Genomic DNA, 23,500 nt, shown 5'->3' with positions numbered 1-23,500 from the left:
TGAATATGAAATATAATTATTTTGGCCCATCTCTTTAAATAGATCTGATAATATAAAATATTATTTTATAATAAAGATAGCAAGTAGTGCATGGAAATCACAAACTAAATTTTAGCATCTTTCTCTTTAGCCTTACTACAGAGAAGCCAAACAATTTAACAAGACTACCTTCTTTGGATAGATCATGCCTAATTTTTCTCCTCAGTTTAAAACACTCCCTTCATTGTTTAACACCTCATTGCAGCTGACATCTCCCCTGCAGCTTGAGTCAGCTGGAGGCTTTGCTATGTAATTAATGCATAATTGAAACCTCCTCCACACAATTATAGTACTGGCTGTAACCCATAGCTCATGTTGGCATAGATTCTGTTTGGTTTCATGTAAAATTGAGGATTCTTCAGTTTTCTAGCCCTTCAATTAAGTAAATGAAACGAAATAAAATAAAACCTGCCTTCACCTTTAACATTTTAAATAACAAAATTAAGGTTGTATCATGGAAATATGAAAAAGCACATTTTACATTTTAAAACATGATCTTGAGAGAAGTTTCACTGGGACCATAAGTTTATTTAAAATAAACTGATTGGATGGCACTTGTGACTCTGGCCACGATGGTCCTCTCACAGGGCAGAGTTCCAAAGAGGAAAGATTGCACGGAGAGAGTGCTCCAGAGATAGGCAGAGGGTTCCCCTTGCATTAGTCAAATACTGTTCAGCACACACATGTGAGGGAACCACTTAAGGCCTGGGGAAGAGCAGGCAGAACGCTTACTGGAGCTTACACTGGACCATAAATAGTTCGTGTTCCCTGCTGCCACATGCAGTGCAGAATGATTCAACCACTCTGGAAAACCATAGAGGAGTTAATTTTTTTCTTATTACATTGAAGGTATTATTGCGCTACCTTCTAGCTTCCTTTGTTGATGATGAAGAGGTCAGCTGTGGTAATCAGTCCTTTTAAAGAAATCTGCTTTATCTTATTATTTTAAAGATCATTTTAAATTTGTTTATCTGGTGTACCTAGGTGTAGATTTCTTATATATCCCACCTTGGGATTCAGAATTGAATCTATGGATTTGTGTTTTTCATCAGTTTGGGAAGTCTTGGCTCTTATCTCTTTAGATATTACCTGTGTGTTCTCCCTTCATCTCCCCTTTTTTCTTTCTTTCTGGGATTTAAATGAGACATACTTTAAGACTTTCTCATTTCATCATCCATGTCTCTTAAACAGTTCTACTTTCCATCTGTTGCTCTGTCACCTGCATTCTTGATCATTTCTGTAGGTATAACTTGTAGTTTGTTTCTTTGACCATCCCCTAGTCTAGTCATTCCATTTTAAAATTCAGATATCTTATTTTTTCTATTTTAGTGGTCCTGTTTAGTTCTTTTTCAAATCTTTGGTCTCTCTCTCTTTTTTAAAAATAATTTCTTTTTCCCTGTACGTATTTGTAGGCTTGTTTTACAGGTTTGGTCTTTGATAGCTGCAACACTGGAAGTCCTTACTAATCATTTTCTTTTGATTATTGTTTCATTCATTATACCTCATTTCCTTGTGTGTTTAGTTTTGGTTTTTTTTTAATATTCATTTAATGGTTTTCATTTAGTAATTTCTGTTCATTTTCCTTGGAATTTTTTTCTTGTGGAAATTCTTTGAGTTCCAGAATGAAGATTTGTGTTTGTGTCTGCTAAGCACCTGGGAGCATAGCCAATCTAACATTGCTTTAAGTTAAATTCTCAGTTTGAGGTTTAACATTCAGAAATTATTGTTAATTCTCCCCCACCCCCACCCCGATTTCAGCTTCTTTTATTTAGGAGAAAGGAACTATATATTTTTTTTTAAGATTTTTTTTTTTGATGTGGACCATTTTTAAAGTCTTTATTGAATTTGTTACAGTATTGCTTCTGTTTTATGTTTTGGTTTTTTGGCCCTGAGGCATGTGGGATCTTAGCTGTCCAACCAGGGATCAAACCTGCAACCCCTGCATTGGAAGGTGAAGTCTTAACCACCACTGGACCACCAGGGAATTCCTGAAAACTATATTTTTAATCTGTGACATATCCATAAAATTGTTCTGTTTTTCAAAATAACGTAAACTTAAAATCTGGAACTTAACCTCAGTATATCAACTCATTTGCATTTTATACTAAGAAAATTATTTTACTAGAACTGTTCTTGTTTAAACAGTAATGACTTTAATCATATCACCCATACTCCTTCACCCTCATAGAATGCAAAGTGGAATAAATAAATTGCAAATATTGGATGAGTCAGTGGATATCAAAATATTTCTCCAGATCACAAATATCCATCCAATCAGTTGTGTATCATTGCTGGTTGTATTCATTAGAGCACTTTTTGTTGTAAGTATTAAAAACCAACTCAAAGTAGCCTTATCAAAAAATAATTTATTAGCTCAATATAACTAGTCCTAGCTTCTGACACAGCTGGGCTCAGTGCTAAATGAAGTGATCAGGAGTTAGTCTCTCTGTCTCTTAAGCAGGTTCTCCTGCTTCAGGGGCAAAGATGACCATCAGAAACTCCAGGTTACCAAAAATGCCAGGATTAAGTCTTATCTGCCTGGCTTGTATAACACATTTATTTCTGAACCAGTCACTGTGGTCAGGGTTGTTAACTCTTGCTTTAACTCCAAGTGAGGTCCAATTTGCAATTCCGAGATTTGATTATTCTTGCACTTGTCAGGGTGTTGGTTAGGGCTGGGGTGGACATGGGGGGCAGGAAAACGGGTGGGCAGTGGGTTTATTTCTAGCTTACATTATTTATATTATACTGAACTTAACCCCCAGAGTCCTAGCTTTATGTAAGAAGGAACTTCTGTTAGATTCTCTACCTTGAGCAGAATATGGGCCTTGTTTCCTCTTCCAGGAGTCTAGTGAAATATAGTGTCAATAAAAGACAAAGCTTAAGTTTAATTAGTTTGCCAGTGCCTTCCGTGGATGGAAAGAAGTCTGCAGTGTTATTCTAACCTCTTTGAGTTCCCTACTTTACTCAGTCTTTGGCCCAAGAGTTCTTTACTTCTTGCTAGCTAGCTCAGAGATGCCTTTAGAATGTTCTTCATACTTTATCCCACTTTGGAAAACTTTCTGACAGTTTCTTTTAAAGTTAAACATACCCAATGATCCAACAGTTCCACTCATAGGTATTTATATAAGAGAAGTGAAAACATACGTCCACAAAAAGACTTATACCAGAGTATTTATAGTAGTTTTATTTGTAATAACCGCAATTTTGGAACCACCCAAATGTACCACAGGAGAATGTATAAACAAATTGTGGCATATTCATACAATAGAATCTTATTCAGCAGTAAAAAAGAATTCATTGCTAGTTCACTACCAATATACCCCTCAGCATGGATGAATATCAGAAACATTAAATTGAATGAAAGAAGCTGGGCAAAGAAGAGTACAATTCTGTACGATTCCGCATATATGAATTCGTAGGACAGGCAAAACTCATCTGTGGTGATGGAAAGCAGAATTGTATGGTTTCCTGTTGGGGGAAGAGGATGGGGATTTACTGAAAGGTACAAGAGGAAACTTTTCTGGTCTGTTGCACATGTTCTGTATCCTGATGGGAGTGGTGGCTACCATGTGGAAAGGGGTGTTCGCTGATGCTCCTGGGTAGACTGAGTCACCTAGCTAGCCACGTCAACTCCATTTCAAGTGACCTTTGAGTTATAGTAAAATTTGCCTCTTACTAGCATTTGAGAAATCAAGGATTAGTGTGGTTGTTTAATCTTGAGGAATACTAAATGCTAGATGAAGGAATATAAATTGGGTGTCTGTGTGTGAGACTGACACACACACATACTGACTTCTGGCCTAAGTGAGCTTGAGTTCTACTTGGCATGGGAAGTAAAGACCCATACTCTTCAAGCATTATGATCTGTACATGTGGAGTGGGTTTATGTCAAAAAATAATGTTTTTGGTTTAAAACTATCATTATTTAAAAAATCATTTCAAAATACGATTTCTTTTCTTTTTAACGATTCCTGTGGAATCATTTCTGTTTTTTGAAAGGTTTGTCCCATCGGATGAAAAGAAGAAACAAGGCTGCCAACGAGAAAATGAAACTCTAATACAGAGAAGAAAAGACCAGATGCAACCAGGGGGCACTGCAATTAGTGTCACAGTTCCTTACAGAGTAGTAGACCAGCCCCTTAAACTAATGCCTCAAGACTGGTAAATTAATCTGTATTTTTCACATAGTCATTAAAGTCATTAATTTTTTGTGTAATGAACAAGTATCAGATTTTATCATGAGTTCTAGATAGAACCTATCCTTGAAACCTGTGTTAATGTCTAATTTGGTCATCAGTAATGTTAACATTCTAGTAATACCTAAGTAATATATTTTGGATGTCTAAACTTTATTTTACTTATAAGAAACACAAACTTCTGGAAAACTTGGAGAGTAAAAATTCTTTCCACTTGTCCATTTATTCTGGATCAGCTTTTAGAACAAAATTTTCAAATAGACTAATGTTGTTTTAGAGGGCCTATGTTTTAGATTTTTGATTTGGAGAATTCAAATTTTTTAGTAAGAAGTGATAAGTGAAAGCATTGTTACTTTTATTGTAAGGAAATAATTTAACAAAAATAATAACATCACCCCGGTTCAGCTCTTTTATTGCATTAAAATGTCCTTTAATAAAATATTAAGCTATTGGTTTGGCCAAAAAGTTCGTTCATGTTTTCCTGTAAGATGTTACGGAAAACCCAAACGAACTTTTTGGCCAACCCAATCTTTGTAATATAAAGTGCGTATAAATTCAGATACATGAATTACCTTAAATTGTTTAATTAATCTAAGCCAGAGTAAAAATACAAAGTCTAAGTGTGCATCTCTCTGATATAGAGAGTGTAACACATTGATGCATTAGCTGAAATTTACCTTTGAAGTACTTATTAGTCTTCAGATGTTAGGAAGTCAAGCCATCGAGAATATTAGTATGTTAAAAATTTACTAAAGAATCAAGGGTTCTTGTATTAGAATTCTCCTTTAGTACCTAACAGAAATACTTTGAGTTATATATGAGGTCCTAGCCATTGGTGTCATAACCCAGGGATAACATTTTCCTTACCTTTCTTCTGTTCTCTGTTAATTGTCCTCTCAGGAGTTCACTAGGAATAGTATTTTTATTATCCAGCTCACCTGCTAACCCTATGAGACACACTAGGATCTAGGGGACCTCTGTCTAGCAAATCCTCTTTACTTTGGCAGGTACCTTGGACCTTCAACTATTGTATGGTGCAAGTTACATCATAAAATTAAGAGGCCATTTAATAGTGTGCTCCATTACCAAAGATGGTTTAGGCAGTATGGAGCATATATCCCATGAAGGAGGAACTTTTTAATTTAAGGTTGAATTTTAGCCTTAGAGATTTTGAGCAGGTTAAGAATTTTAAGCTGTGGTTTTTCATAGTAACTTTGATCACTGCTGTAAGTCTTTAACTTGAATAGAAGGTAACTTTGGCTTAATATTCTGTTGGATGTACAGAGTCTCCATCTAATGCAGTGATTACCAAAGTGTGGTCTGTGGACCTCTGAGCATTCCCAGGACCCTTTCAGGGAGTTGTAAGGTCAGAACTCTTTCCATTGTAACACTGAGTTGGCTATTCATGTGATTTCTTAGCCCCCATACAGGACAATAGCATAACCAGTGCACAAGATCAATCATTGATTTCCCTCCCTCTCTCCCACTCTGCTCTCTTCTCCACACTCCTCCCCTCCCTCCTTCTCTCTTCTGGCTAGTGGACTGTTCTCTAGTATGCTTGTGCATTTCTGTAAAATAGGGGTAATAATAGTTTACCTCACAGGGTTGTTTTGAAGGTTAAATGTGTTAACATAAGTAAACTGCTTAGACCATCACTGGCACATAGTAAATGCTCGTAGTAAATCTAATGAGTGTTAGTTATTATTGTTGATGTTATGATTTTGTTCCCACCTCTTTAGTTGTAGGCTTATACTGTGTATGGCTTTTGAACTTATTACAATTTCTCAGTTTAATTAAATTTTCTGGAAGCTAATGAAATATGAGGGCCTAGAAAGAGATTTGTGCTTTTTAGGAAAATGAAGTTGAATGGCTGGGAAAAACAAGTTGCTTTAGAAAAAACTTAGAGAATTTAGGGTGAGTGAAACAGCTATAAAACAATTGAAAACGTTTAAAAGTTTAGGTAATTTCTGTACTCAGATTATTTTCCAGATAATCAGAACTCAAAATAAGGCCTTTGAGCTTTATAAAATGGTTAGCAAATTATTATAATTTATAACATTTTTAATTAAAGTGAAATATTTAAGATGCATTTGAATTTTAAATGATTTTCTTTTAAAACTAACTTTTTCAATTAACAGATATACTACTGTTCCCTGTTGCATAAGCAAAATGGGCCCTTTAATTAATAGAAGGGGCAGAGATAAAAGGCTAAAAGGGTCACGTATAGGACTGTGCATGTAATTATGTTTAAATGACTTAGGTGTAAAAAACAACACATGGGAAATGTAGCAATCATTATGTACCCTAATGGTAACATTATAATGAAAAGTTATGGTAATGCAGTACTGTGTTTGCCTCACAGAAGTATTGACAGGAGACTATTGCAGGAATAATGATGAGACTCTTTCCATAAGGATTATAGTAACCAAGAATATTTGAGATACTCAGCCTCCACTCTTCCCTTCCCTCTTTTCTATTTATAGGGACCGGGTTGTAGCAGTTTTTGTGCAAGGTCCTGCATGGCAGTTCAAAGGTTGGCCGTGGCTTTTGCCTGATGGATCACCAGTCGACATATTTGCTAAAAGTAAGAGTCTCTTTATTTTTACTGCTTATCTAATACAGAAATGCTTTTGCTTTCCTTCGTTCGTTCGTTCCTTCCTTCCTTCCTTCCTTCCTTCCTCCCTCCCTCCCTCCCTCCCTCCCTCCCTCCCTCCCGGCTATGCACATGTGATGTGTATACCAGAAGATTCCTGTTAAGTACCACATATTTTAATTTTTAAGCACCTGTGAAATATTTTTTTTTTTTTTTTTTTTTGCGGTATGCGGATCTTTCACTGTTGTGGCCTCTCCCGTTGTGGAGCACAGGCTCCAGACGTGCAGGCTCAGCGGCCATGGCTCACGGGCCCAGCCACTCCGCGGCATGTGGGATCTTCCCGGACCGGGGCACGAACCCGTGTCCTCTGCATCGGCAGGCAGACTCTCAACCACTGCGCCACCAGGGAAGCCCCTGTGAAATATTTTAAAGCCTTTTTGGAACATTAATATTTTCTGTGTACTTATATCTAACAGTGATATTGCCTATCCCATAACATTAATAAATCATTAATATTGTTGCGTGTCCCTACACTTTTATTCACTTTGTTAGCCAGTTTTTAAATGGGTTGACTTTCGCCTGCTACTCCCACTATCTGGAGTGGTTGCTGCACGACTGGCCTTTTTCTGTTCATTTAGGTCTCAGCCAAGTAAGTACTCTGTCCTTTAGGGAGCCCTTCTCTGACCACCCTGGAAGTAGCCGTTACTTCCTCCCAGTTACTGCAGTGGTAACACTCACTGTTGCTTGACATTATCTTATTTTCATATCTGTATTGTAGTCTTCCCTGGCTAGAATGCCAGTTCCAGGATGGGAGCAGCCTTATCTGCCTCGTTCACTGTTGTATCATCAGCACAGAAGAGAGCATGGCGTTGGGAAGCATTCAGTAGATACCTGTTAAATGGATAGATTTCATGTGTCTTATGTCTTTTATTGACCATATTTTGGTATGTATTGATATACCAAAAGTAGATGAATTTAAGCTTGTCTTTTTTTTTTGTTTTCCGGTACGCGGGCCTCTCACTGTTGCAGCCTCTCCCGTTGCGGAGCACAGGCTCCGGACGCGTAGGCTCAGCAGCCATGGCTCACAGGGCCCAGCCGCTCTGTGGCATGTGGGATCTTCCCGGACCAGGGCACGAACCTGTGTCCCCTGCATTGGCAGCCGGACTCTCAACCACTGCGCCACCAGGGAAGCCCTAAGCTTGTCTTTTTATTGGTAGGGATAGTCTGATTATCATTTAATTTGAGTACCCATTTAAGTTAGTAACATTAGTAAAATTACTTTTTAAAAAGCATCCTCATGAAACAGGTATGTTTGTTAGAAATAACAACTTTACTTATTATGAATGTAGATTATGCTACTGTGAAACCCAGCTTTTTTTTTTTTTTTTTTTTAATCAATTTTAGTTTTTGTTAGTGGTACCACCATTCTTCCAGGCTGGAAACTGCCCAGGCTTGAAAACTTTTAATCACTTATTCTCCTGCCTTCATTCAGTTTTAAAAATGAATTCTAATATGATGGTAGCTTTTTATGTTATTTCAGAAACCTGAGTAATGCACAGGTTTGATAAATAGAAGTCAAAGATGTAGAGAGAATGGGAGTTTTAATGAAAGCAAAATGTCAGTGAACACTAATTTTGTTGTGTTTTACCTACTTGCTTGCCTTGTTGAATAATACTGTAATAAAAAATGATTAGAATGTCTTCAAGATATAAATGCTCTCTAAATTCATTGTTGTTTTGTTCAGATTGTTAGTCTTCAGAAATTTAGATAAGAACTTAGAGATTTTTTAAAAAGTTAACACTAATAATTTTCTTCCAAGAAGTTTTCTTTCTCTTCAGCCTTCCTTCTTTACTTATCAGCATTTACAATGAAAGTACTCTTGCCCCTTGCATCATAAAATGAAACAAAACCCTTTCCTCTTACCTCACCTTTTCTTCTAGCTGGCTCTCCTTTCCTTTTACAGCCAAGCCTTTGAAAGAATTGTCTCTACTCACTCACTTTCTGTTTGATTCTCAGGCTACTATAGTTGTGCTCTCTTGCTTGCCCACTAAACTGTTCCCGCCAGACTCACCAGTGACCCAAATATTGGATACTTTTGATCTCCTTATCAGAATTTTACTCTCGATCCATTTCCTCCTTTCTAAATGTTCTTTTCTGAGGGCTTGTTACATTTTCTCAGACACTAGCTGCTCTTCCTCTGGCTTTCAGTGACATATTTGTGTTCCCGCTTCTCTTCTCCTATAATTACACATACTCTCTCAAGGAGATCTGATAGCTTTCAGCTACCATCTGTATCCTCTGTTTATAAAAGTTATGTCTCTGGCTTGATATTCTGGGTCTGCCTATCTCGCTGATGACCAGGTGACTCCTTGTGAAGTCCCATCGGTGTATCAGGACTCAACCTGTTCCAAGTGGAATCTATTGTCTTATACCCTCTCTCATCCCCAGGCTGTTCTTTGCCTGAGTCAATTTTTTTTTAGTAATTTGCCTAAGCCAGAAATTTAGAAATATGTTATCTCTTAGCTTTTAGCTGGTCTCCTTGCATTTAACTCTTGACTCTTCTAGCTCCTCACCTTTTCCCCATAACCCACATAGAAAATGATAATCTCTATATAGCATAGGAGTAAACTGAGGGTACTTGGTAAAAAAAAATTATATTTTCTTCATATTGCACAGTAAGAAAATACAAAGGTTTAGAAAAGATTTTAAATATTGGATTGTATAAGATTTCCAAATAAAATCTTTTCAAAATTATGAGAGATTTGAGCTTGTAACCAGATATAGCTTTTAAAAAATATTATTATTTTTTAAAAATTTATTTACTTATTTATTTTTGGTTGCATGGAGTCTTCATTGCTGCACGTGGGCTTTCTCTTGTTGTGACGAGCGGGGGCTGCTCTTCATTGCGGTGCGCAGGCTTCTCATTGTGGTGGCTTCTTTTGTTGTGGAGCACCGGCTCTAGGCATGCGGGCTCAGTAGTTGCGGCATGCGGGCTCTAGAGCACAGGCTCAGTAGTTGTGGCGCACGGGCTTAGCTGCTCCGCGGCATGCGGGATCTTTCCGGACCAGAGCTTGAACCCGTGTCCCCTGCACTGGCAGGCGGATTCTTAACCACTGCACCACCAGGGAATTCCCCAAAATATTATTTCTTATGCTTGAAATGGTTACATACATTTGTTGATCAAGATTTTTAAATGATGATTTCTTCAAATTTTTGAGTTAATCATTGTGAAAACTTTTTCATTTAATCTTCTGTATTATGTTGTCCCTTTGTCATTTGACATGCCATCATTTATCTACCGAAATACTACTTAAGAGCACCTTTCTATTTCTTTTCTTTCTTTGTTCCTGCAAAAAAGCGTTGACAACATTCATGCAGTTTGCAAAAAATGAACAATTCTGAATTGTGTGAAGTATTTTGCTTTAGTGTTCATTGTTTCCCCAGATAACTGGCTTCTTATAAGAAGAACTTTGTTTCCCCTATTTTTGCTGAGGCTTAAAAATTATGTCTTTTATGACTGGACTTACTGGAATTCCTCCAGGGAATTCCCTAGACTGGCAGCTGAGTTCTTGCTGGGGTTGGTTACACCTGCACTGCCCAAAACAGAAGCCACCAGCCACATTTGGGTGGTCCAAATTGAAATGTTCTGTCAGTGTAAAATATACACCAGATCTCAGAGACTTATACAGGACAAAAATAAAATATCTCATCAATAATTTTATATTGATTACATGGTAAAATACATTTTAGATAAACTAGCTTAAATAAAACCTTAAAATTAAAAAAAAAAGATGTTTTATGGTGTCTTGGTGTAAGTTTGCTTGCCACCATTGCTTCATGCTAATAACATACTTTGTATGATGAGAGAAACCATATGTTTCCTCATTTGTGACTTAACCTTTTTGGACTCTGATATTGTTTTAATTTAAAAAGTTGTGTATTCTATTGGAAAAATAAATACTGTGTAAACTAAATCTACTGAAATTAGTAAAGGGGATTATAGGCCTTTATATAAGGCTTTATTATTTATTTTAAATTAATTAATTAATTTTGGCTGCATTGGGTCTTCATTGCGGTGCGTGGGCTTCTCATTGAGGTGGCTTCTCTTGTTGCGGAGCACAGGCTGTAGGTGCACAGACTTCAGTTCAGTAGTTGTGGCACGTGGGCTCAGTAGTTGTGAGTCATGGGCTCTAGAGTGCAGGCTCAGTAGTTGTGGCACACAGGCTTAGTTGCTCCGCAGCACGTGGGATCTTTCCGCACCAGGGCTTGAACCCATGTCCCCTGCATTGTCAGGTGGATTCTTAACCACTGTACCACCAGGGAAGCCCTATATAAGGCTTTAGATAAGTCATTTTAAAACTTATAACTCATGTATTTTTAAGAATGATTTTTAAAGCAAATCATGCTGAGAACATTAGAAAAGAGAAACATGTAGTAAGCACAATAGAGAGTATTCAAATATTGACTTCATTTAATTTAAAAGTTTAAAGAAACTTAAAAAATATTTTTTACACATATAAATAATAATTTTTTTGAAAGTGAGTTTTCTGAATCCATAACGGATAGTCCCTTTAAATGAATTGGTTTAAATTGATTAATTTGAATTAAATTCAAAATAAATGTGCTCAATGAGGAGACCTTTATTTATGAAAGCAAATAATTTAGAAGTAATATTTATGTGTTTTTTGGGGGCACAAATGGTTTATTTTGTATTTCCATCAAGGAATTAGACCTTGAGTAGTTAACATCAAAAGCCAGTAAGTCTGCAAGCAGTATGGAACAAGCAATCTGTAAATCAACTACTTAAAAAAATTAACAGTCAATCATTTTCTCTTTAGAAACTCCTAATAGTAGATGATAATGGTGATAGTAATGATCATATCTTATATGTTAGAAAAAAAGTAAAAAATGGAAAGAAAAGGTAAACATCTTCCACGTACACAAGTAAAACTAACACTCCACTGATGATAAACTGATTGCAAATACAATAATAAACTGGTGAGGATGGTCCAGCGGGACGATCAAGGAAGAAGATTCAAAGTCAGTGTTTATGGTCACCTTTTAACGTTTGGCAGCAGACACTTGTTGGGAAGTTTAGTCCTAGAGTCTTTAGTCTCCCCAGCAACCAGAGATAGCGTTTGAAAACGAAAATCAGATAATTTCACCTCCTTGCTCCAAACTATCTAGTGGTTTACTATCACATTTGGAATAAAATTCAGATTTCTTATCATAGCTGAATAGGTTCTGCATATAGGACGTTGCCTACAAAAGTTGTTCTTGTTTGTAGGGCATTCCAAGCTTGCTTCTAAGGGCCTTTGTATCAGCTGTTCCTTCTGCCTGAAATCCTCCTCTTCTAGATCTTTGCTAGACTCTCTTTTTATATCATGCAAATATCTACTTCCAGATAACCTTCTCCAGAGACCTTCCAGTTGTTTCTTCTTCCTTTTTCATTTCTCACCAAGTTCCATTAGTTCTCACTTGCTAATTATCTCTTGAATCTTTCTTGTCATATGTGTATCTTCTTCCCAGTAGAGCAAATCTCTTTCTCCTCTAGATTACTATGCTGTATCATCAGTCTCTGCTATACACTCTGCAGTGAATCCCTACATCTCTTAAGTAAAAGTCCAAACTCCTGAATATGGCCTACAAGGACAGCATTGCTCTGAACTTCTATGGTCTTAGCTTTTATTCATTCCCTGTGTTATTTTTTTTTCTCCCTACCTTACTTTGCATGATGCAATTTTGTTAAATTTCTTTAGTTCCTAGACTAAACCTTTTTCTCTTTGAGCATGTTCTTTTTGTTAACTGGATCACTTTTCTGTGTAATTCTGTGTAATTCTTACTCCACCCTGCCTATGTGTAATTCTTACTCCACCCTGCCTGTCTAAGCCTTTTCTGAATCCCAGGATGTGGGAAAGGTACTATTCTCTTGTGTTCCTATGATATTCTACTACCTTTATCATACTGTATGTGAGTAGTCTTTTTCTTCTTCTTATCCTTCACCGGATCATATGCATTTTATTTTACCTCATTTTTTATTTCAGTCCCCAGTGGCTGGCATGTATAAGCCTCAGTAAATTTTTGTTGAATTGAATGTTTTGGGAGATACTACAGTGCTCAGCCTCTTATTTCAAAGATCACTTTGGTTATAATACAGTTTTGGTTGGTGGAAGAAAGGTTGACTTTTTTTTTTTTTAAGTTTTTTTGATTAATGTCTGTGTTTGGGTATTTTTATTCTTTTATAAAATATTTTTATAATTTTGGTTGCAGTTTGAATAAAGAGTATTATTTCTCCCCCCCTGTAGTTAAAGCCTTCCATCTCAAATATGATGAAGTTCGTCTGGATCCAAATGTTCAGAAATGGGATGTAACAGTATTAGAACTCAGCTATCACAAACGTCATCTGGATAGACCAGTTTTCTTACGATTCTGGGAAACCCTGGATAGGTAATCCTGATCCTAAAATGCACTTAACTTCTGCCTTATTTTAGTAATTTTCCTGCCTCCTTATTGGATTTTAAGTTCCTTAAAGTTGTGAACCGTATCCCCCAAAGCCCCTTTAAGACATTGCCTAATTTGTTGTTGATCTAAAATAGATAATTAACCAATATCTTGGTTATACTGACTTGAACAAAGGGAGAAAGGGCTTATAGTTTGGTAGAAAGAGCACTAAATCTGAGTCAGAAGACCTAGATTTTAGTCTTGATTTTGTGATTCGGCTTGAATGAACCATGTGACTTTTCTGAACCTTGTTTTCTGTCTGTCCAGGGAACTTGGACTAAGTAAGTGATCCCTTCGTATTTTGCCAGCACCAAAAGGTCTCTGACTCTGGACTTGAGTTATGGGTAGCTGGCTGCTCATGAAAGGAGTTCAGTTTTTGAATATATCTTAATTACTAGTATAAATTGAGTTCTTAAAGACCTTTGCAATAATATCAGTTTTATAATTGGAAATTTAACAACAGCATGTGATCACAATACCACTGAATCTGTGGTTCTCGTTTCAGGTGCTCTGTAAAATCTAACTTTCTTGGTCTCTCACCGAATATTATGGGTTTCCTCAAAGTCATAGGTGATTGAGTTAACCCAGTGGTTATAATTGATAATATATTAAAGAGAATCATTTATTATTCTAGCCAGAAGCTCTTAGATTATAGAAATTATTAAGAGGAATGTTTTTTCTGGCTTACTTCAGAAATCCTTATATTCCCACAGGTTACAGTATCCATTTTTTAGAAAGCAAAACATCCTATTCCAGTGTTGATTTCAAGTTTTAAAAAATGTCAACTTATTTTTACATGTAATATTCTAAAACTTCTAGAATTCTTATAACCATTATAACCTATTATAATATTATTTTTCAGGTACATGGTAAAGCACAAATCCCACTTGAGATTCTGAATTACTTGTTTTCCCGCTTTTCTGGAAATCTGCATTAAGAAGCATGGATACACCGTGATCTAGAGACTGGGACTCAAGCTTTATGAATTTATCAATGAAGAAGGTCACAGATCGATCTTTTATAAAACCTTATTTGATGATTTATGCTTCAAAGGGATGATGCCTGTCATATAAGCAAACTTTTTGGCTTACAACTATTTTTTTAATATTAGCCTTCTAGTCTGTAATGGAAATTGTATATTTTGATAGAATTTTTTTCTCCATTGGTTAAAGTAGCATTACTTAAAATTTGTTTCTTTAGAAAATAAATACAGGTTACAAAAGTGTGTATATGTAGAGGTTATAAGGCTCTCTAAGCCATCTTCTGATTTTTCATTGCTCTATAATTCCTTTTATTGAGAATACTGTGTTATGAATGGTATTAATTTTAATCTCTGGAACTTCCAAAACCAAGCAAAGGGATGTGACTATTTTGAATGAATCAAAATGTCAGCCTGTATATGTACTATATCTGTACTTTCTCTATTTAAAAAGGAATAATGAAAAATCAAGAACAATTCATCACCTTTGGTTGAACTGTTCGGCTTTTCAAGACTTCTTTACTTAAAATGAATACATTTAATGAATGTACATTCTTCTCACTGACTTTGGTAATTTTAAAACTTAGAATGATATATTTCTATCTGTGATATCTTTCCACTTGAAAAAATCTCAAAACACAGATTAAAAACCTTATAGGCTATAGTACTTTTTATTTTGGGAGCCAGAGTATGATTTGGGGGAAAGAAATGTATTAGTCCTACTGCAGTGTAACTCTGTCTTTTCTCATAAGTCCACCTTTGATTCTTTGTATGGTATAGGATTTTGAGTCTTCTGTTTCTAGGCATGTTCTTATCTTCCATTATCTTTAAATATTGATAAACTCTCCCAGACACCAAAGAACATATTTGCTTAATTAAGTGTCTGAACAGAAACAAGATAAAAACACTGGTATTTTTATGTGCATATTCAATATCGTATAAAATATAAAACCTATATTTTAACTTAGTAAAATATTTTACTACTTCTGTACGTTAGACAGAGTGTTGCATCCAAGGTAAAACGAATGAGCGTTTTTCTTGAGTCTTGATCCACCTTTTATTACTTAAAAGCAGCTTTTGGAACCTTTACTCCCCTAAAGAGTTTTTGCCACTAGAATTGTTGCTGATCATTCATCTTATGTCATTTCCCACCCCAGGAATCTCTCATAGGTTAACATATTTTATGTATACATTTAGCTCTTTCTTATGTTAAGCTGACATTACCTAGCCTCATTTTGAAATTTAATGCTATCGTAAAAATGAGAAGCACTTAATATTTATTTTTTAAGTAACCAAAAAAGTCCATGCCAATAATGAACAGCAAAAGTATTTATTCATATGGAATTCACTAGGTTCCTGAGGAAGAAAGCAGTCAGCGTTTTAAATTATTAGATTTTAGGATATTTATAAGGTTTGAACAGACTCTGCCCCCCACCCCTTTCTTCCCTTCTCTGCATCCTCTCTTCTTGAAAAGAAAACTCAAATTTGTTCACATTAGAATTTCTCAGCATATAAATCTGTTTTCAAAATAAATTGTGTTGTATAAACTTTCTCCGTGATGAAATAGTCAAGGACTAGAATCTGTAATATTTTAATGTAAGATTACTTGTTAAGACTACTACAAGTGGACATGAACTACCTTTCTATAAAGATTTTTAGTATTTATACTTATGTATGAAATTTATAGAGTGTGGTTAAAATTGGGAACATCTACTTTAAACAGGGTTTATTTTTCTATCTTGAATTTGCCTTACGTGTATTCAGAGGCTCTGGAAATAACATTAGGAAAAGTACAAATATGCTGTTTCATGTATTTGAAAATCAAACCCTTAGTATGTACTTCTGTCTTTTTCTTTTCCTTTTTTTTTTTTTGACCTTCCTTCCCTTAATTAGGTCCATGTAATTCATTTTATAGCCGTTAATTCTAAGGAAAAAAGCTTCCAGCCCATCACTCTTCATCCTCTCATGGCTCCAGGTCCTGTAGCGGCACCTGTCACAGTGCCTTGCACACAGTAGGCATTCAGTACATATTTATGTGCACGAATGAGTGATGGATTCTCAGTGTAACTGATTTATTACAAAAAAGTACTTTGACTCTACTTGGTCTTGGAGTTTAAAAATACAGAATTGTAATTGTAATTCCCTGTAGGGAATGAAGAGTCCTATGCAGATATTTTAATGGAAAGGAAGTATGCATTAGTAAGTTTGACTTACCCATAAGTAACTGGAGACACCCTTGTCTTGTCTCACCAGTAAAAGAAAGCGCCTTTTCTTCATTCGTAGGACACCTTTTCTGAGTCAGGCAACAGTAAGAAGCTTGTGGGTTTCAGTCAGCAGCTCTCAACCCTGACTGTACGTTAGAATCATTTGGGGGCCTTTAAAAAATTCCGTTGCCTGAATCCTGTTTCTGATTTAATTTGTATGGGATGAGACCTGTTCATCAGTATTTTTAAAAAGTTGTTCTTCAGGTATTTTATGTTGAGAAAGGATCGAAAATCACTGGCTCAATTTGTTACGAAAACAATGCCAGTATTAAATGTTGTGTCGTCTCCTCCTATTTTTGTTTTTTGTGTTTTTTTTCTTTTGTGGCCACCTTTTGCACTAGACCATCCCCATTATTGGTGGTATTGGCCTATAGTTCCACAAGACAAATTCAAGTCTTATTTATTTAATATACGAATATTTTGCTGTTTAATATTTAAACAATGTTTAATATATTTCCTTATAAACTAGTATTATAGTTTATGGTTTGTTTCCCATGTGTCCATATCCTTTACTAACTTTTTTTTTTAACAGCAGCGTGACAACAGTGCATACAGAAATAACTAATTCATAATGAGGAAAATTCATAATTAATTTTTAAGGTAGAAGGAAATAAAGTATTAATTTCTTATCTGCCATGCAGAATTAGACAAATAGAATTTGCTTATGAAAGGAAAGAGGCATACTTTTTAATTGGTCTACACAGAAAAGTAAAAGTAAATTATTCATTTAAATAAGATTCATTATCTGATAAACATTGAAGGAAATATTTTTCCTAAATAAAAAATTTTGTGACTCCTAATAAAATTAAAGTGATGACATTGTTCTTTTTTGGAGGGTGGGGAGGGGTATTTAGTTGCCATATTTCTTACTACATAACAATTTCATTTTATTGGTGTCAACAGTAGGAACAGTGATGATAAGATATACATATGTGGCCAGGAATAAAGTGCCACTTTGCCAGATAACTATTATATGAGTCTTAGTTGTCAAACTAATTCGTTTATAAAATTTTTTGAGACCAACAGTTTATTTTATAATATTACAAATGCAGCCATTACAAAAGCTGGTCAAAATTAAAGGAAACATGAAAAATAAATTTAATCACATTAGCCTTAATATTACGTGACTGAACTTTTATGATTCACTTGGATTTGATATTCAACTGATTACTCTAACCATGGTATATTCACTTTAGAAATAAAAAGGGGAGAAATGACTGAATTTGACATGAGAATTGCATTAGAAATTTTGAAATGCCATGTCCTATATGTTCTGGCCAACTCATTGCCACATTTGGATATATATTGACCCCAGCATGGTTTCTATATTCATATGTTGGAATAATAACTAAGGAAAAATTAAAAATGTATAATAGATGTATAAAGAATTATATTTAGTAAATGCATAATAGGTAATAACACTTTCAGGTTATTGATTGTTTGGTTTTTTATGTATTATTTTAGGTAGTGTTTATACGAGTATCTTGGGAGTTATAAATGCGTGCCATTTAAATGAGTAAAGTTAATGAAATAAAACCAGTTTTATTGCCAAAATTCAAAAAGTGGGGTGATACTATGTCAAATTTAAGTAAATGACCTATCTCTGAGAATTTTGTTTGCCATTGAATTCCATTTCTATCCACTTTACATTTACTAAAAGCTACTTAACCTCCAAGTTTGATTAAAGTGCTTTAATATGTAATGTGGTTCATGTACATGGTGTAGGCACTAGAAGTGATTGTCTAGCCACCGATTTTATTATTTCTCAAGCAAAGTGGTTCTTGAGTAGAGTTTAAATTTGGGCGGTGTAACCTGATAAAGTGTTGTACTCATTCTGATTTAACATCAGTGGATTTTTAAGTCTCTGGTTTAATTGTGAATAAAACATTTTGTGGTACTTTAATACTACCCTCCCCGTGCCCCCATGCCCCACCAGAAGAATCACATTCAGCCAAGAAGACAGAAACTGTACTGCGGGGTAGGATGTAGATGATGAAAGTCTTTACATAAAATGATTCATCGGATTTTTCAGGCATAGTATTCCTCTGTTTCGGAAATAAATACAGTAAGTTTTCACTTTGAAAACTACTGAGTTAAGTACATTTATAGTCACCTTTTCTGTTAATGAGTTAATACAGAGACTCGTAGTTCTTCATAAAGATAAGCTATGTGCTCGGCTGAACTTATAGCTTGGTTATGGTCACATTTCCTATATCCTTGTAATAGAATTAAGAGTGTATCCTGGTAAATGACATTATCTTTACAGTTTGAGCATCCTGATTTTAACATTTAATAGTTTCAAAACAAACTGTACTCCCACATCATCAAATCAGCAGCAGCAGCAGCATAGTGGCGGTGCCAGTAATAATATGTGAATCTTCTGCAGCAAAATTTCTTTAATGAAGAGTTTAATGGGCCATATTCGAACTTAATTTCCATCCAATTCATAAGTGCCCACTAAATATGTATTTTATTCTGCTCTCTGTTCCTTTGATCATCTGCTCTTGGGTGAGCTTTCACATAACTAAAATAGATATAGCCTGAGTTGTAAATGTTGAACTTTTTTAGGGCTTAAAGGTACTAGTATATAAATAACAGCACATTGCCAAATAAGCTTTTTTTCTGTCATTTTCTAAAACACTTTTCCTATTTGATTGTATAATGATCAGCATTTATGGTGGGTTAGAAGACTTTTCCTCTCAATTTTCTTAAATGACCATAAAAAACATTAAAAATAGCTCTGGAGAAGGCTGTGTTGTTGAGTCTGTCTCATCATTATTTGTAGATCCTTTGGCATAGAATTATTAATAGTTTATAATTCACCCTCATCTATAGAATGTTGAATTATATCACGTAACTGATGTCAGTAGGGCTGAGGCCATATGAAACAGAAGGCATCTGAGAGATTCTGTTTATCACATTTGGATGTTTTATTGGGCTGTGCTTCATTTGCTACAAAAAATCCAAATGGAAACACATTTGGTCATACAACATTCACTGTGATAAAATATGGTAATGTATACTCACAGAAGAGCTGCCATCCTGCAGTTCACAGTGTTAAAGATGTAAATGTGGTAATGGCATCGATTTTCCTTTTTAAATTTGTTAAATAATATGAACATGTTTCTCTTTAAAATGGAATAATGTGAAGGTTTGTCAAGTCAGTGTTGATGGTTGGGGGAGATCAGATGAGCTTGTTCGTGCTCGTTCAGTTATTTTAGCACAGTTGGGCATCGCTAATGTTTATGGTGTTCTTGATTTTAAAGAATTTGTATTCTTAGTTATGTATTTTTATTCCATAATGCACCACTGAGTACAAAAAGGAAGAATAAGAGTTACTGATGATGAAATAAAATAAATTGAGGAGCATTAATGTAGTTTAAAGCAAGTTGATGTAGGAATTTGAGGAGAAAAAAAGAAATTATTTGGGAACTCCAAATATAGTAGGAATTGGGCAGGATGTATCCTTTTGGGGTTTCAGTCATAAATTTAAGTGAAACTAGGCAAAGACCTGTAAGGTGAGAGATATATATATTTCCCCCCACCCCTCCAGCAGCATTTACCTGCAGGTGTAGAGAAAGCAAATAGTTAGATTTTTAACTTTTGATGGAAGTAGAAGCAGGCCAGGGAGTTAAAGATGCTCGCAAGGTGATGATTATTGGACCAGAACACGGGATCTAAGTAAGCCCTTTAAGGAATAAATGATGGAAAGGAGGTGGTGGATTGGGGGAAGTGGCACCGACCGTGAACTGAAACCTTTAGTGAAATGAAGCTAAAAGTGAGCCTGAAAGATGAGAAGGCCAGAGGATGGGAGGTGTGAAATCAAGATTTCAGAGGTGATAGAATATTGATGAGAAAAAGTCAAGACCTTGGAAGAAGCCGAGATAGGAGGAGATCTTTGAGATAAAGAGTCAAGGATTGTGAGGCAATGGTTATTAATGTGAGTGTTGAACTAATCTAGAATGACAACAAGAACTGGGGTGACAGGGAGGACAGCCACAGGCTAGGGACTCACGTTGATGGCGACAAGAAGATCGTGCACGAGCTTTAAAGAATCCACGCTGCAAACAAAAACCTTGGCATTATATCAAGAGATCAGTGAATGTACATTTAGGTATTTTTTTGAGATTTGAAATAAAAAGGTATAGATCATTTCAACACCCCCTCCAAGTTGCTTTAAAAATGTTATGTATTTGTCCCATTAGCACAGATTATGAGAGCTTTGATGTTCCTAAGTGCAAATTCTGCCTGTGGGCTTCCTGCCTACTCTGAGACTTGTCCCTCTTTGCTCCCCTGTGAGGCTAGTTCTCCTAGTTTCTGGAGCCCAGCAATCCTGAGGATGGTAAAATCTTTGTTGGAAGACCTGAGCTCTGCCCTCTTCCGAGGTCACCCCCACCCCCACCCCCTGCGGTGGTACTCGCAGCTCCCTACTAAGGGAGAGCACAGGGATCAGTTCCCAGACTGTATGCAGGGTGCAGGGAGAAGGAACCCCTGGGGATACTCGTGGTTGGAAGGGGTTTTTCATTCCTGAGGGGTTTTCATTGTTTTTATTCTATGGGAGCCTCTTTATTTCCTCAGTTTGCTTTGTTATGGATTTTGGATGAGGGTTCTTCGAATGATGTCAGCTTTCTTTTCCTACAATGAAGTGGGTTCGATGCTCATTTGAGCCTAATCTAAATCTTGCCTGAATCTGTTTCTTTCCTCGGTTTCTTTGTTAGCATGAGGTTTTATGCCTTCTCTTGATATTATTGAAAGATTTTCCTCCTTCCTCACTCTCCCACCAAATCTTTAGTTAAGTATGATCCAGCTGTGATCCTGCTTTACTTGATTGTCTCTACCCAGAAGTGACCCTACCTCTTCTTGATAGAGGAAGCAGAACCCATGAACTTCCGGGACTGTATCTCACAAACAAGTGTGCACAATAATAAGCATTATTTTTTTTCTTCCCTCCTGTCAACGATGGTTTAAACGTCCTGCCCCCCATCAGGGAAACTGCCCGTTCATACGTGTTCTCCTACAACCTCCCCCAGTGTCGTGAGTTTTGTTTACTCCCTAGCTTGCATCTTCATCCTGTCACCTTGTACTTACCCCTTGCCACCCACGTTTAAACTTGGTTGCACCTTTCATCTTCAACATGAATGCGGTTCTAGGGGTATGGCTTGAAGATGTGAGAGCCTCGCTCTCAGAGTTCCCTGGACTTGTAAAGTGGCGTAGTCCACACGGGTGGCACCAGGCAGACTCCACTCCCAAGTCCCTGCTGGGCTGCTGCGTGTCGGACTCACTTCCGTGTCTTCCTGCGAGGCTGGGAGGAGGAGGTTCTTTGTAGACGGAGGAAATGAGTTGGAGGAGACTGACCTCCTGCCTCTGCTGGGGGCTGACAGTTTGCTGGCTAACCCCCCATCAGCCCGCGGAAGCCCAGGTCACTGGCTTCTATTGCTCACAGGTTTACGGCACTCAGAGTATCCCAGTTTGACTTGTGCCGAAGGGTGAATGAGTTGACAAACGAAAATAGTCTACATAAAACTTAAGTAGCCGGTATCTAGAGAGAAAGAACCCTCAGAAATGGGTAGTGGTAAAAAAGAATTGCTGTAGAGATCAAGGACAACTTTAATTTTGAAAAAGCACGTGAGGAAATTGGTGTAAGATAAACTTTCCAGAAATTAAAAACCTGACGCACTGAAGGGTGGTAGGAAAGAGGGAAATGGCCCCTCTCGAGGACCTGATTAGTGGCCTGGAATATTTGTCATAGTCGTTATTTATCTTTAGAAAAGCAAAACCCAAAGATATGGAGATGGTAGCAAAAATGAAAGCACCTCGAAGACAAGTTTAGGATATTTAATGTGAAGAACCATAGGGGAAAAAATGGAAACAGACTCAGGAAGGCACACTCACTAAATACTAGGGAAAAATTTCACTAGTTTGAAAGGGCTCTTACTATGTAGGTTCCAGGCAACATCGGGGGGTAAAAGACACTTGGCAGACGTTTTGGTCAAATTTTTATTATCTACTTCGTGCCAGTGACAAGCATGGTTTTAGTCACAGGGAATATAGGGTGAGCAAAGCATTGGGCCATCCCTCAGTGAATGGGATGAGATGGACGGGAATAAGTGATACAGGAAAAAAAAAAAATGAAGCAAAGTAGAGTGACTAGGCTGTGTTGGGATAATCCTGTAGAGGCAGGATTTGCTATTTTATGCAAGTGGTCAGAGACGTCTCAGGCAAGGTAACATGGGAGCAGCAACCTGAAGGAAACAAGGGAGTTGGCCTTGTTAATATCTGGGGAGAAACACTCCAGACAGGGAACAAGAAAACCCCGCAGTAGTGTCCTGCGTGCTCTTTCAAGGGGAGACGAGGCATCGAGCACGGTCAGAGATGAGGGGGCCCGCAGCAGCAGGCAGGGCTGAGAGGGCGCTGGAGGCAGGTGTGAGGCCTTTGACACACACGGGAGACCTGGAGCATTTTGGGGCAGAGGAGGGACACCAGGTGAATTACGTGTTAAGAGTGTCTCTCTGCTCTTGGAGAATAGACTGTGTACGCAGTAGAAGCAGAGGCGGGGAGACCAGATCACTGGATATTGCGGGAATTGAGATAAGAAATGACAAGGGCTTCGAGCAGTGTGGTATCAGTGGAGGAGCGACAAGCGGTCAAATTCTGGGAATATTTTGAAAGTAGATGGTTAGGTATAGTGTGTGATAGTTATAGAGGCAACAAGTTCGCTTACTTGTTTGGTTCTGCCTGCGTAGCTGGAAAGCACGGAGCTCCTGCTTCCTGTAACAGGACAGATTGTGTGAGGGTCCCGTTGGGGGGCGGCAGCAGTTAAGCCGTAGGGAATCGGGCGTAACTGGGATGTTGACTTTGGGATGCTGGTCAGACAGGCTGGAGAAGGTACTCAAATTCTTGAATTCCAGGGTAAAGAGAGGAATTT

The 23,500-nt window shown here is 36.9% G+C and overlaps 1 protein-coding gene across 1 annotated transcript in view; it reads left to right on the top strand.

Annotated features, from left to right (window-relative positions):
* CDC73 (cell division cycle 73) overlaps positions 1–19,320 on the top strand; it is a 92,427-nt gene extending 73,107 nt beyond the window's left edge. Inside the window, exons 14-17 of the mRNA XM_027122159.1 lie at positions 4,042–4,203; positions 6,722–6,822; positions 13,137–13,278; positions 14,195–19,320. Coding sequence (XP_026977960.1) covers positions 4,042–4,203; positions 6,722–6,822; positions 13,137–13,278; positions 14,195–14,231 — 442 coding nt within the window. The 3' untranslated portion in view covers positions 14,232–19,320. The remainder of the gene's footprint in view (positions 1–4,041; positions 4,204–6,721; positions 6,823–13,136; positions 13,279–14,194) is intronic.
* Positions 19,321–23,500: the final 4,180 nt, after the last annotated feature.

The sequence above is a fragment of the Aethalodelphis obliquidens genome, unplaced genomic scaffold (genome assembly GCF_003676395.1).
Source record: "Aethalodelphis obliquidens isolate GAN/ISIS:26980383/991018 unplaced genomic scaffold, ASM367639v1 scaffold24, whole genome shotgun sequence".
NCBI lineage: Eukaryota > Metazoa > Chordata > Mammalia > Artiodactyla > Delphinidae > Aethalodelphis > Aethalodelphis obliquidens.
This window is presented reverse-complemented; position numbering and strand designations above follow the sequence as displayed.